Source organism: Manis javanica, chromosome 3, assembly GCF_040802235.1.
Source record: "Manis javanica isolate MJ-LG chromosome 3, MJ_LKY, whole genome shotgun sequence".
Classification (NCBI taxonomy): domain Eukaryota; kingdom Metazoa; phylum Chordata; class Mammalia; order Pholidota; family Manidae; genus Manis; species Manis javanica.
This window is the reverse complement of record NC_133158.1, coordinates 128760358-128772711: the sequence shown is the minus strand read 5'-3', so window position 1 is coordinate 128772711 and position 12354 is coordinate 128760358. Positions and strand designations below refer to the sequence as shown.

The window sequence follows — 12354 nt, the reverse complement described above, 5'->3', positions numbered from 1 at the left end:
AAACTAGTTAAGCCCTATGAGAATAACTGTAGTTTCAAAACCAAAACTGAGGGCTCAATGTCCAACTCTATTCCTTCCATCCTCCCTCACACGTGACTACTAAAAATTCATTGTTAATACTGTGTCTTACACCTTTATACTAAAGCACTCCAGTAACTTTAAAAGGTAATTTCTAAAATTCAACTTCTCGAGCATATTTTGAACCATCAAAGGATTCCCTCGCATGTTAACAATCTGCACTTAATATTGCAGCTAGTACTTTCCACCATCCAGTGCCCCTCCCAATCCAAGTTCTCCCTGTTCCACTTATACATTTTTTTTGCTTAATTCATCCCACATTTTCCCTTGTAGTTTCCCTTGTTTTAAGACAACACCTTTCACTCCATCTAGAAAACTTGGATGATCACTGGCTTAATATTTATTACAATGATTTTCAATAATTTATGTTTACTACTCATCCCCCAAGAGATGAGTAAGAAGTCAGGTCAGGGATACACCTAATCAATTGGGATAATACTTACGAAAGCACTCTGAAAACATATGGTTAACTTAGCTTTTACAATGCTGACTACAATTAGGACCAATAACAATTACTCAAGGATTCTGAATATACATTATCCAAATGATGGTATCTGAGAGTTTATATGATCCTATTAATAACCATGTGCAATAATCTCACTTGACAAAAAATTATATTAACAGTCTTTGAAAAGTGAAAGCCAAATCTTTTGTTACAAGTATTTGCCTGACATGATTCCAACATATTTGAAAGAGTCAGAGAGTTAAACCATGCAATAACACATAGCTTAAAAATGGCAGTCCAGACATTAAATAAACATACAAAGTTCAACAGTTTGGACTGATACAAATTTAAATGCATAAAAGGTTATTTTGAGAATATTAAAGTAATTTGAGGCCTATTTACTTTACGAAAGTACTCACCTGACTCTTGCAAGTATCTATATACCAAGAAGTTGACCTCATCACTGCTTATACTCATCTTTATTCCCACTTAAACCATGAGGTCACAACACAGGATATAACCCTAAAAATAAAACAAAGTTAATTAAGTATTTTCTCAATAAAATATCTTTAAACAAAATGTAAACAATGTCGTAAAAATCACCTGCTTTTATTAAATGATGTAAAATGAAGGTTCTAATATTCTCTAACAATAAACCCTAACAAATAAAGTTACCTTCAAAAGTTGTTAATAGATTGTACAACGGAACATGGCTGGGTCTATTTTTCTGCAGAATAACATACTGGCAAAAATGATTAAAAATTTATGAAAGGGCTTTAGTATCATAGTTTAATGAGTATATCAAATAGCATAAAAAGTCATTCCCTTTTTCCTCCTTAACTGTAAAAAATAGTAAATTTTAAGAATCAGATTATTTAAGAAAAGACTGATGATAGGCCATTAGCTGAAGGACAAGACACTTACGCTGGTTTTGTCTACTGTACCATTTGGTAGGATGTGAAATCTCTATTTTGTCAACATCTAATCTACCATGTTGAAGTTTCAAAAAGCCCTGGGTATGCATAAAAGCATAGAGGCTGGAATACAGTTCTCAAAACTCAAATGATAATCTCTTAATGTACATACTTTAAACCCTGAATTCAGAGGGAGAGAAAGAAACTTGAGATATAATGTAAATGTCTCAACCATAGGTAACCACTCTCATGTTACAGAAGTGATATAAGGACATCAGCAAACTTTTCTGCAGAGCCAGACAGTAAACATATCACTTGGTTTTGCCAGCTGTACAGTCTCTGCCACAAAGCAGCAAACAGTACAAGAACAAGTAAATGTGGCCACATGCTGAAAGAACCGGACACTCACACTTCAACTGCATGCTATTACTGTGTCATAATGTACTTTTCCTTTTCAAGCACTTAAACATAAAAATAAACCTTTCTTAGTTTGTAGACCTTATAAAAAAAAAGGTTAGTGGGCCTGATTTCGCCCAAAGACTGTTCCTGGTCCCTTATTTAAAAAGGAAGTACTGACCTCTGTTCAGTATAAAGGGAAATCTGATGTTATGGGCCTACAGTGATCGTCCTAACATACCACAGAACTCTCTATGGTGCACAGTTAACAGCATATTTAAGTCACAGATTAACAAGCGCTCGTGTAAGCTACTGTGTGACAGGAACATTTAAACACTCATCAAGCTTATATCCAAGAAAGACAGACAAAGGGGGAATCACAACTTTCTAATGGACTCCCACAGAGGAAGCCCTAAACAAATTCAGCAGTCTGGGAACACATCTTGAAGTCCCACTAGTGTTTAGGCCTGAAGGAGGAAGAGGAGAGTGTCTGCGGAAGGAAGGCAGGAATGGAAGCAATCCAGTGGGCAGTAACAGTCAGTGGAAGAGGTGGGTGAGGAAAGAGAAGCAAGACATGAAGGCTTGAAACAGACAAAAACCATATTTTGAGGGACCCTGAAAACACACTTAAAGGAAATTAATATGCTGAAAGGTTTCAAGCAGGATAGGGGAAGGACCAAATTTGCATTTTTAAAAGATCATCCTGGCTATGTAAAATAGACAGGCAGGAAATGGCTGGAATAAGGGAAAAAGTTAGGAAGATGTTGCAGTAATCTAGGAGACTAAAATCTGGACTGTGGCACTGAAGCTAGAGGGAAGTACTGGGACTCCAAAATACTTACGAAGTCAACACAAGTGTGAGTGGACACAGGGTTGAAGAAAAGTAGAGATTCAAAGGTTTCTTTTAGGATATCTGGATGGGTGGTACCTTCCATTTACTAAGATGAGAAATCATGAAAGAAGAGTAATACTATCTTCATATAAAGAAAAAGGTACCCTCCCAAAAAATTAACTCAGACTGACCTTAAATCTCCTGCATGATCCAAAATAAATGTATAATCAAAATTACTTTATCTTACAAAAATAACTTGGTCCAAAATGTATAGTGGTAGCTTATTATTCCTTAATAGATTATTTTAATTTTTGTTCCGCTCAAATTCTAAATTTGCCTTATTTTAAAACCGCTCTAAGATGTTTATGCTCAAAGTTGTTTTTCTTCTATTTTTTTGTAGGTGAACATTTATGAATATTCCTCAGGATCAAGATAAATCCCTACAAGTAAATTACTGGACCCAAGAGAATAGAAAAATGGCTATTTTGATTCTTAATGAATACCAACAAATTGGCTCCAGCCAAAAGACAGAATGAATTTATGACACCTCCAGCTTTAACATGAGAAAAATGTTTAAGGTCACCCACAAAAAAATTAGCTATAGTTAGCAGAGATTTAAAAATATTATCAAGATTATAACAAAAAGGAAAATGTATCTTTAAATAAATCTACACATACCTGCCACAACCATTTGCTTAAAAATTGAAAAAAGAACTATAATAAAAGCTGCTAAAATTCTGATAAAAATAAGAAATGTCTTATTATTGTCAACTAACTGCCAAACAATGTAACCTTAGATATTTTGGGGTTACCTTTCCACATAAACATTAATGAACCACAGGGGCCCAAGGCAACTGTTATGTTGGGGGACAACACGGTGTTGGCAGGCCATTTAAGCAGAAAGGATGCCTCAGATTTCTCTGGAACTCAGCAGCCAGAGTCAGAGAGTAACGGCAATTAGCAAGAGGAAGAGAACTACCACTTGCCTCAGGCAGCGCCCACTGCCACTGCCTGACAATGGACACCACCACGCCTGCCTTCCATCTGGAGAACGACTCCTGTGTCACTGCTGCGGTTGAAAGGGCATGGACTCCTGGCCCAAAGAAAGGCACTTACCTATTTAACCCAACCAGCCTATTATACCTTCGGTTTAGGGCTGACGCCTCACCCCATCTATTATTACTTCCCCCCACCTGCTCCAATTCAGTCACTCCTACTAAGTGCAATGGTAGAAGACACTGCTGGTCTCCATGAAGGACACGTCCTCCTTTCTATAAGCACGCAACAGGGACACTACAAGAATCAGCACAGGATGAAATTTACTCATCATTGATGCTGGAGTAGAGATATGAGAGAAGCAGAGAGGGAGAGCAGAACACAGAGAGACAAGAAAAACTGTACTTAATGACACCAAATATCTATTAAGCAACTGGATCAAGTACTATCTGAAGCTAATCTGCCACTTTCAATTTTAAAAGTCAAAAAATAATTTTATTGTCTAGCCCAGTTTGAGATTTGTAAGTTCCAACCAAAAGAGAGTAGATAAATAGTGGGAATAACCCAAGAGATGTTTTAAACCAAGAAAATGACTAAAGTTGGAGACAGACTATATTTGGAAAGGGGGGAAAAAATAGGGGGGAAAAGTCACACATTTTCCAGTTGTTTCCAAACTAGAAAGCCGGAAGAATTACCAACAGAAATGAAGTACCTAGAAAGCACAACCCTCTGGGAAGTCATACTTTACCTATGTTATACTACACGTAAAGCAGGACATCCCAGCAAAAACGTTTGAAAGTAGTCAGTACAATTCATAAGTGATGGGGCTCAGGGAAACTGGTAGCTGGTTCTGTCCCCCTCATACAGGAATATTAGATTTCCAATTATGTCATCATTTCGGGGTGATAAACCAATCCAAGTAAATGCTGAGTAGATGCATTTGTAGGGGTAGGGTAGTGACACGTGAGAAGTAAACACCACAATAGTCATGCAATTAACAAAAGCCCATGGTGAGGGAAATGCACCATTTTTCTGACTGATTTATTCAATCAGTCAAAATTTTAACTGAACACTTCCAATGTGTTCCAAATTATTTTGTTTGTTAGGTGTGAGTTCTCAGTATGTTGTGAAGCAAAGTAAACTACCACTGACATGGTACCCACTGAATTATCAAAAAAACTGTCAAACTGTCTTGCTAAAACCAAGACACACTGGAAAAATACCACACTATCGAAACGAATAAAATACCAAAGTGTGTGTAGAGGGGAATGAAATAGAATGAGAGAAATTAAATCAATTTATCCATTAGCAAAGTCATGGTGGTTACTACTTATGAGCTAAATTATGACCCTCTAGAATTCTTATGTTGAAGACCTAACCTCCAATACCTCAGATTCTGAGGTCTCTAAATAGGTGATTAGGTTAAAACAAGGCCATTAGGGTGGTCCCTATCCACACGACTGGTGTTCTTACCAGAGGAGGAGAAGACACCAGGGATACATATGGAGATAGGAAAGACCAAGCGAGGACACAGAACAAAGGGGGCATATGCAAGCTAGGGAGAGAGGCCTAGGAAAAAGCAAACCTGCCAGCACCTTGATCTTGGGCTTCTAAAATACAGAAATGTGAGAAAATGAAACTTCTATCTGTTGTTTATGCCACCCAGTCTGAGGTATTTTGTTGTGGCAGCCCTAGCAAACTGATACATAACCATTGTCACAGATTCTTAAAAATGTTGATCATTCACTGGAGACCTTTAAAATTATTGGTGTTAAATTCACAATTGCTAGGATTTACCTTTTTGGAAATTTGCATCTATCTTTAGGAATCCATCCTGCCTTGTAATTATCAAAGACAACAAGATCAATAGGATACATTAATGTTTAATATTCTTCTGCCACCCCACGGTTCATTTTCAGGAGCAGCAACAAAAACTGCATTATCCTTAGTTCCCTGCCTTATTAAAAATAATTAAAATTCTACCTATGTTAGAATGTTAGGTATTAATACTTTGTGTGTATAAAATACCACCCAATGAAGAAAGGTGTATTTTAAAATTTTGCTCTCAAGTGGTCGGCAGTATAGCTTAGAATGCATAGAAAGTACATTGCCCATTTTTACAATGCTAAATCTAAGGCTATACAAAATTCTACTTGACTAAACTAAATCATGTTTACCAAATTACTACAGTAAACTGTGAAGGGCAACACAAGGATTGAGAAACAGTCAGATAATCTCAAGAAGAAACACAAACTCTAAATGAAATACATATTTAAGCTTATTTTAATCCAATACTAACCAAACTAAAAACAAAAAAGTCAAAACCCAGTACAAAACCAAATTATGCAGCTGATTTCTTAAAGCATTAATGGCCAAAGAAGAGCATATTTATTATACTGCGTATCAGCCATGAACTACAACTATGATTTTTCTGTCAAACATTTTAAGGATGTCTTTTGTGGCTGCCTGTAAAGTTAAGTCTGAAGAGAAGCAGTGTATTTCCTTAAAGAAACAAAACTTCTACTACTCTTAACATCAGGATAAATGCTAAGTTTATTCTATTTTTAAAGACCCAATTTCATGAAATAACTTTTTATTCACACTACTAAAAATGAGAAAGTATCCTCCTTAAAGTGAATCATTAGCTCTGTATTTTTTATTAGTATTTTTAAATAATGTGAATGTCCCAGTGAAGACAGCCCCTCCCCCAAGAGGAACAAATGCAGCTTAAAAGGAAAAAAAAGTGAACAAGATAGTTTATTAAGGAAAATTAGCATGCACTGGGGCTGATTTTTATCTTCCAATTATGGCAGATGAGCATCTTTTGGATAATTCTCCTAAGAGTTTGTCTGTGGATGTGTACATTTTACATAAGAGATAATTTCTCCTTCCTCTTTCGCTTCTTTAATAATTAACTGCGACCTCTACCAGGAGTCTGCAAACTATGATGGCCTGGGTGTCAAATCCAAGCCATCACCTATTTTTCTACAGCCCACAACACCTTGTGGTTTTTACCAACACAGAGTGGTGTTTTACAGAACATCTGCTGTTGATTTGATGATAGAGAATACTAACTCTGAATACTAATTAAGCCATTTCAAGAGTCTCAGCAAAGCTCTCTAGACTGAAAACAGTAAACTAGCCTCTACTAGGTGATGAGTCAACTTTAAGTTCAACCGAGATCAGCTACAGCCCAATTCTTTTTATACCCAAAACATCTCTGATGAGCTGCCTCCTGGTCGATAGATATGATGGACTTCAACTTCCCAAATACATAAAAAGGGAACAGTAGTTTACACAGATGTCTTCCAAGATCCCTTTAAGATTATAAAACTACATGACTCAAGGATGGACTTGGTAAATCTATTTTGAATGACTAAGTTATAGTCAAGGTATACTGACAAGAAAGAGGACAAAAAACTAAAACACTAAGGGAACAGAAGATAGGCCGTACTTCTGGTACATCCCTTTCAATTATTAAGTAGTCAGTAGTCACAGGACTTAATGCAAACTCCCGTCAGTCTGGAAAAGGAAAGTCTGGAAACAAATGTCAGGTAGTAAAATAAGTATCAAGAAGGTAGTCCCCTCCCCCACCAGCAAGAAAAGCTGTGTCTATTTGAATGGGGACCACTATAAGAAAGGTTAACATTTTCTCAATTAAAATGAACTTATTTTTCTAGCTTTGGAGCAGACATGTTGGGAGGGCCTGAAAGACTGCAATGCAACTAAAACTTCAAAAGGACAACAACCTGAATGGATGAAAACTTTGCTTAAACTGAGCTAGTACAGCAAAATAGAGAAACAGGTACTGGGTAAAATGAACACAGAGTTATAAATAAGTATTACCTGAAACAGTATTTATGGAACAGCTTACTGAACAAGGATTTAGGTATTCCTTGGCTACTCAAGGCAAAAAAAGAAAAAAAATAAAACCTAAGCAGACCAAACTAAGATCACTGATCCCTAAGTGAATCAAAACAAGGGTGAGTGGATTGTTATACTTGGTATATTCTTTTGGAAAGGCAGCAGCAAAAACGCACGGGAGAATGCTCTGATAGTGGAAATATGATTAATACAGATCAAGTGTTAAATATGGGGAAAAAGTGTGAAGAGATCAACATTCATCCCAATGGGAAATACTTGCTCAAATCAAGTGAAGATGACTGAAGCCAAGTTTAAGTCTCAGACAACAGACCAATACACTCATGTGTATATACACACGAACACACTTAAGCCAGCTATTCGTAAATCTGGAATACAAAAGGCAAAAGAAAATGGAGTAGAAATTGATAATAGACATGAATTGAGGTAGGTTTCAAGTTTTACTGAAAAATAGAGAAATCCACCAGGGAAGTCTCAAAGGTCAATTTCACAGGATGAGAGAAAACAGTTGGCTGTACTGTCCTCTAAGATTTTCTGTTTAAAAAACAAACAAGAAAGCCCATGTCAAAGCGAATCAAGTGCATCATTACATCCTGTGTCCATCTGTGAATGTCCTCCACCCATAGGCTGCAGACTCTTTTAACTGCAAAGACAGTCTTACAATAGTACATTATTAAAGAATACTTTTCATTTCATGTAAATGTACTTCACTGCTAATGATGTACTAAATGCTCAAACTAAACCCAGATCTGTTATCTTTGTCATGTCCATGCAAAGTCTCATCAATTTTGTAGTTAGTACAGAAGGAGGTCTAGAAGTGAGGTCTGTAGAACCCTGGGGTTCCCAACACTTAAGAGACTTTCAGGTCAAAATTATTTCTATAGTGTTACTAATACATTACTTGCCTTTTTCACTGAATTGGCATTTACACTTACACTGACGTTACAAAACAATCGTGGACAAAACTGCTCGCACCTTAGTGCAAACCAGGCAGTAATATCTTACTGAATCAGCAGTCATTACATTCTTCATTACTATGCACTCAAAACAAAAAACTTTCATTGAAGAAATTCCTTGACAAAGCAGCAAAAATGTTTAATACACCATTTTTACTTGAAAGAATAATTCACAGAGTATAGCTTTTCAGAATGGGAATTTGGTAAACATGTTCATGCAAATATATCAAGTGACACTGTCAGTTTTAAAGAAAACAACTAATCATATTTGTTGGCAAGGATAAAAACTTAAGATTTTAAGAGAAAATTAGGATTTGGAAAATTTATCAGCAATAATGAGCTAGAGAGCTTCCCCAAACTCAAAAATTTCTCTGATGAGATCAGTGGTCATGTTAATTACTCTGATGCTACTTGTGTAATGAACATATGAGAGGTCTGCATAACTCCATGAACATGTATCTTCCCAATGATCAGCACAAATTTACTCATGAGGAAATGATCCATTCAAAGGCCAAGAGACCAATTGATTTTAATGTAAAAACTGAAGGGCAGAGGGGTAGGTATGGAAATTGTACCAGGTATATAACCTGGAAATCTGACTATAAAGAATTTGAATTTGTTGCTCAGCGAGCCACCCACCTTCATTTCTTATGGGGTAACATTGAGGGAATGTGTGTCAGTTCTGTAGTGACTCACACAGATGCAATATAATGTAATAATGCAAAAAGCTCAATGATACCATCTCAGATCTTACAACTAACCCTTAAGAAACTATCCACCTGTTGAGATTTGGTGTAGTATCAAAGAAGAATTTCTAAATTTGCCTGAAAGATAGTTTTATTTTGATTTGAAAATTTAACAACTATATATTTTTGTAATGACAGATAATTTTTTCACATTTCAACTATAGCAACTTATGTTAACACATGAATGCAGAAGATGTGAGAATCAGCCATAGTCTATTAAACAGAGATAAGCAAAAATGTAAAACAATGCCACTCTTCTTATGAAGACATTTTTGTTTTGGAAAATACTTATTTTTTGAAAAAGATGCTATTTGTGTTAACATGGTATGGATGGTTTTATTATTGTTATGCTAAAATGCATTAGTAATATAAAGTTTCAGTTTTAATTTCTGATGTAGCAAGTATCAGTAACTTATAACCCACCTAAACAGAAGTTCTTTGGAGTCATTAATGTAAATTAAACTGATTCCCCTTGACAGTATCAGTGCTAATCTTTTTGGCAATAAGGGTTTCCTCGGGGAAAGAGACCTCTTAAGCTACAGTAGTGTTCACATTTTAACAATACCTAAATATTTCATTTGTTTTCTGTTGTGTTCATGCTGGAATACACATTAGATATCCAGCAAATTTATACCTAATTTCAAAATTGGTACTTCAAAAGTTTTGGTTTTGACAAAACATACGGAATCTACTACAACACAAAACATGGAGTGAAAACTATACATTTTCCAAGACTACAACTCTGTAAATGGACTTCTTTCTAGTTACACCTACTTGATTTATTTTTATTGAAATTTAGTTTCTCTAGCATTCACTGAACAGATATTTACTGAGTGCTAACATACATCTATTCTAGGCACTGAATACTGCCATACAGAAATCCATTAATATAAAGAATGGAATCATGAAAAAGAGACTTCACAGCCAAATTCCTGCTTGCATCCCATTTCTTAAAGAACTACAATGAAAAGCTACAGAAAAGCTGTGGAGGCTGTGAAGCACTGCCCCTCCAACAGGGTTCCTTCTCTTGTGGGGTGGATTCACACTCTCCTGGAGGCCTGGCCAGCCTCATCACTTAAATTAAGCAGTAAGGTTCCAAAGGGTTGCAATCCCTTTCCCATCAATTGAAAAAAGCTTGTCTCTGTCTTGCAGACTTTATTTCAAAGAGAATACCCTCAACATACAAGCAACAGCAGCCTTCTTCACCACACACAAGCAAACAAGTAATGCAGGACACTGGCACTACAGAACTGAGTCACACATTCCCTCAATGTCACCCACATAAGAAATGAAGGCAGGTGGCTCACTGAGCAACAAATTCAAATTCTTTATAGTCAGATTTCCAGGTTATATACCTGGTACAATTTCCATACCTGCCCCCCTCTGCACTCTAAGGACACAAAAGAAAGAGCAGAGGAGAGCTATAGGCTGACGCAGAACGGCTGAGCAGACACAGCTCTCCCTAGGCTCTACCGGCCCTTTCCCCAGATGAGTCCCCTTACCAAACATACCATTACTTGGCACTACTCTACCAATTAAATTCTCTGCCTTGACAACTTCCTCCACCTTCCTCTGGACCTCACCTCTAATCCCTACACTCTAAAACCAACTTAGCCCACTGCCTTCCTCAAACAGTACTTGCACTATAGTTTTCTATACTAACTCCCTAAGCCTCACCACCAACAAACACGTCATCCCTTAAAGTCAAGGACATGACAAACTCAAGAATCTGATAAACCAAAATGTTAATGAATCATGATGGCTTAACATTCTGCTTTCCAAGGAACTTATATTACAACACATTTTAATATACAACTTATAATTAAACATTATCTCAGTGTTTCTCAAATTTGAGAAAGATTAAGCAAGTACCTTCTAAAAAAAAGTAACACACTGGTCCCAGGAGTTGATTTGTATTATTTTATTATGTCACCAAAATATGTATTTGTAAAAAAAGTAGGCACAGTCCTTGATCTCTTAAATGAAGAAAGTTTTATCTATCAATACCAAAGTGTTTGATGTCTAATGTCAACTACAGGACTAAATAAACACTGTTTTACTTTGTTACAAAATGACCATCTAGATGATCTAAAATGTGCTGGTTTATACAGTAGTACCCCCTTATCTTCAAGAGATACGTTCCAAGACCCCCAATGGATGCCTGAAACCACAGATAGTACTGAACCACTTATACTATGTTTTTACTATACATAAATACCTATGATAAAGTTTAATTTATAACTTAGGCACAGTAAGGATTAACAACAATAAAATAGAACAATTATAACACAGTATAATAAAAGTTATGTGAATGTAGTCTCTCTCAAAAGATCCTATTGTGCTGTAAAACCCCTTATGATGATGATGATTTGGATAAAAATGCCCACAGATGACATGAATGACGCCAGGGCTCTGTGATGCAGCGCTAGGTTACTACTGGCCTGACAATTCATCAAAAGGACCATTTGCTTCTGGACCAGTAACTGAAATCATGGAAAGCAAAACGGGGGTGAGGGAGAGACTACTGTATTATTACTTTATTTTTAGACTATCACATGGCCAAACAAAAAGCCACACTTCCTAATTTAAAATTTCTCATGGAGAAATTACTATCCCAGAATATATTCCTAAGTGTTGGCTGTCACTCACTTTGTGATCTAACAATGTGAAAAAAAGTGTTCTTAAGTGGGAGACCTGAACATCAAAAAGAAATGTTTGAGAAGGTGGATGTTTCCATGCCCTTTATATTGCCATTTCCTAATACAATCTTGCAGGACAATAGTAGATAATGATTTGAATAATTATACTACTAATACAACTTCATGAAACGCAAGTCTATTTCAGTACAAATGTCAGTTTTTCATTTACTTACAAGTTATGTCACACAAATATAGCTCAACCTTCAAAAGCAGATGAGCACGACTTACAAATTTTTTTAATTTGTTTTAATATAGACATAAAACCTTACAAAGAATTCATTATATATAAAGATAAATAAAATAACATGTCTACCCAGAAAAGAATGAAATACAACTTTAAAAAAATCATGATAGGCATGAGTTTGGTGGGAGGCAGGGGGTATGTATTACCCAGAGGCTATTAAAAGAGA

The 12354-nt window shown here is 36.1% G+C and overlaps 1 protein-coding gene across 5 annotated transcripts in view; it reads right to left on the bottom strand.

The window, feature by feature from the left end:
• Window positions 1–12354, bottom strand: part of TBL1XR1 (TBL1X/Y related 1) — a 184717-nt gene that overhangs the window by 40097 nt on the left and 132266 nt on the right. For 3 of the 5 annotated variants that reach the window (XM_073232055.1, XM_073232053.1, XM_073232054.1), the window contains one exon: window positions 943–1045. The exons of the other annotated variants lie outside the window; for them this stretch is intronic. In XM_073232055.1, the coding sequence (XP_073088156.1) occupies window positions 943–1000 (58 nt within the window). In that variant the 5' untranslated portion in view covers window positions 1001–1045. The remainder of the gene's footprint in view (window positions 1–942; window positions 1046–12354) is intronic. 5 annotated transcript variants of the gene reach the window in all.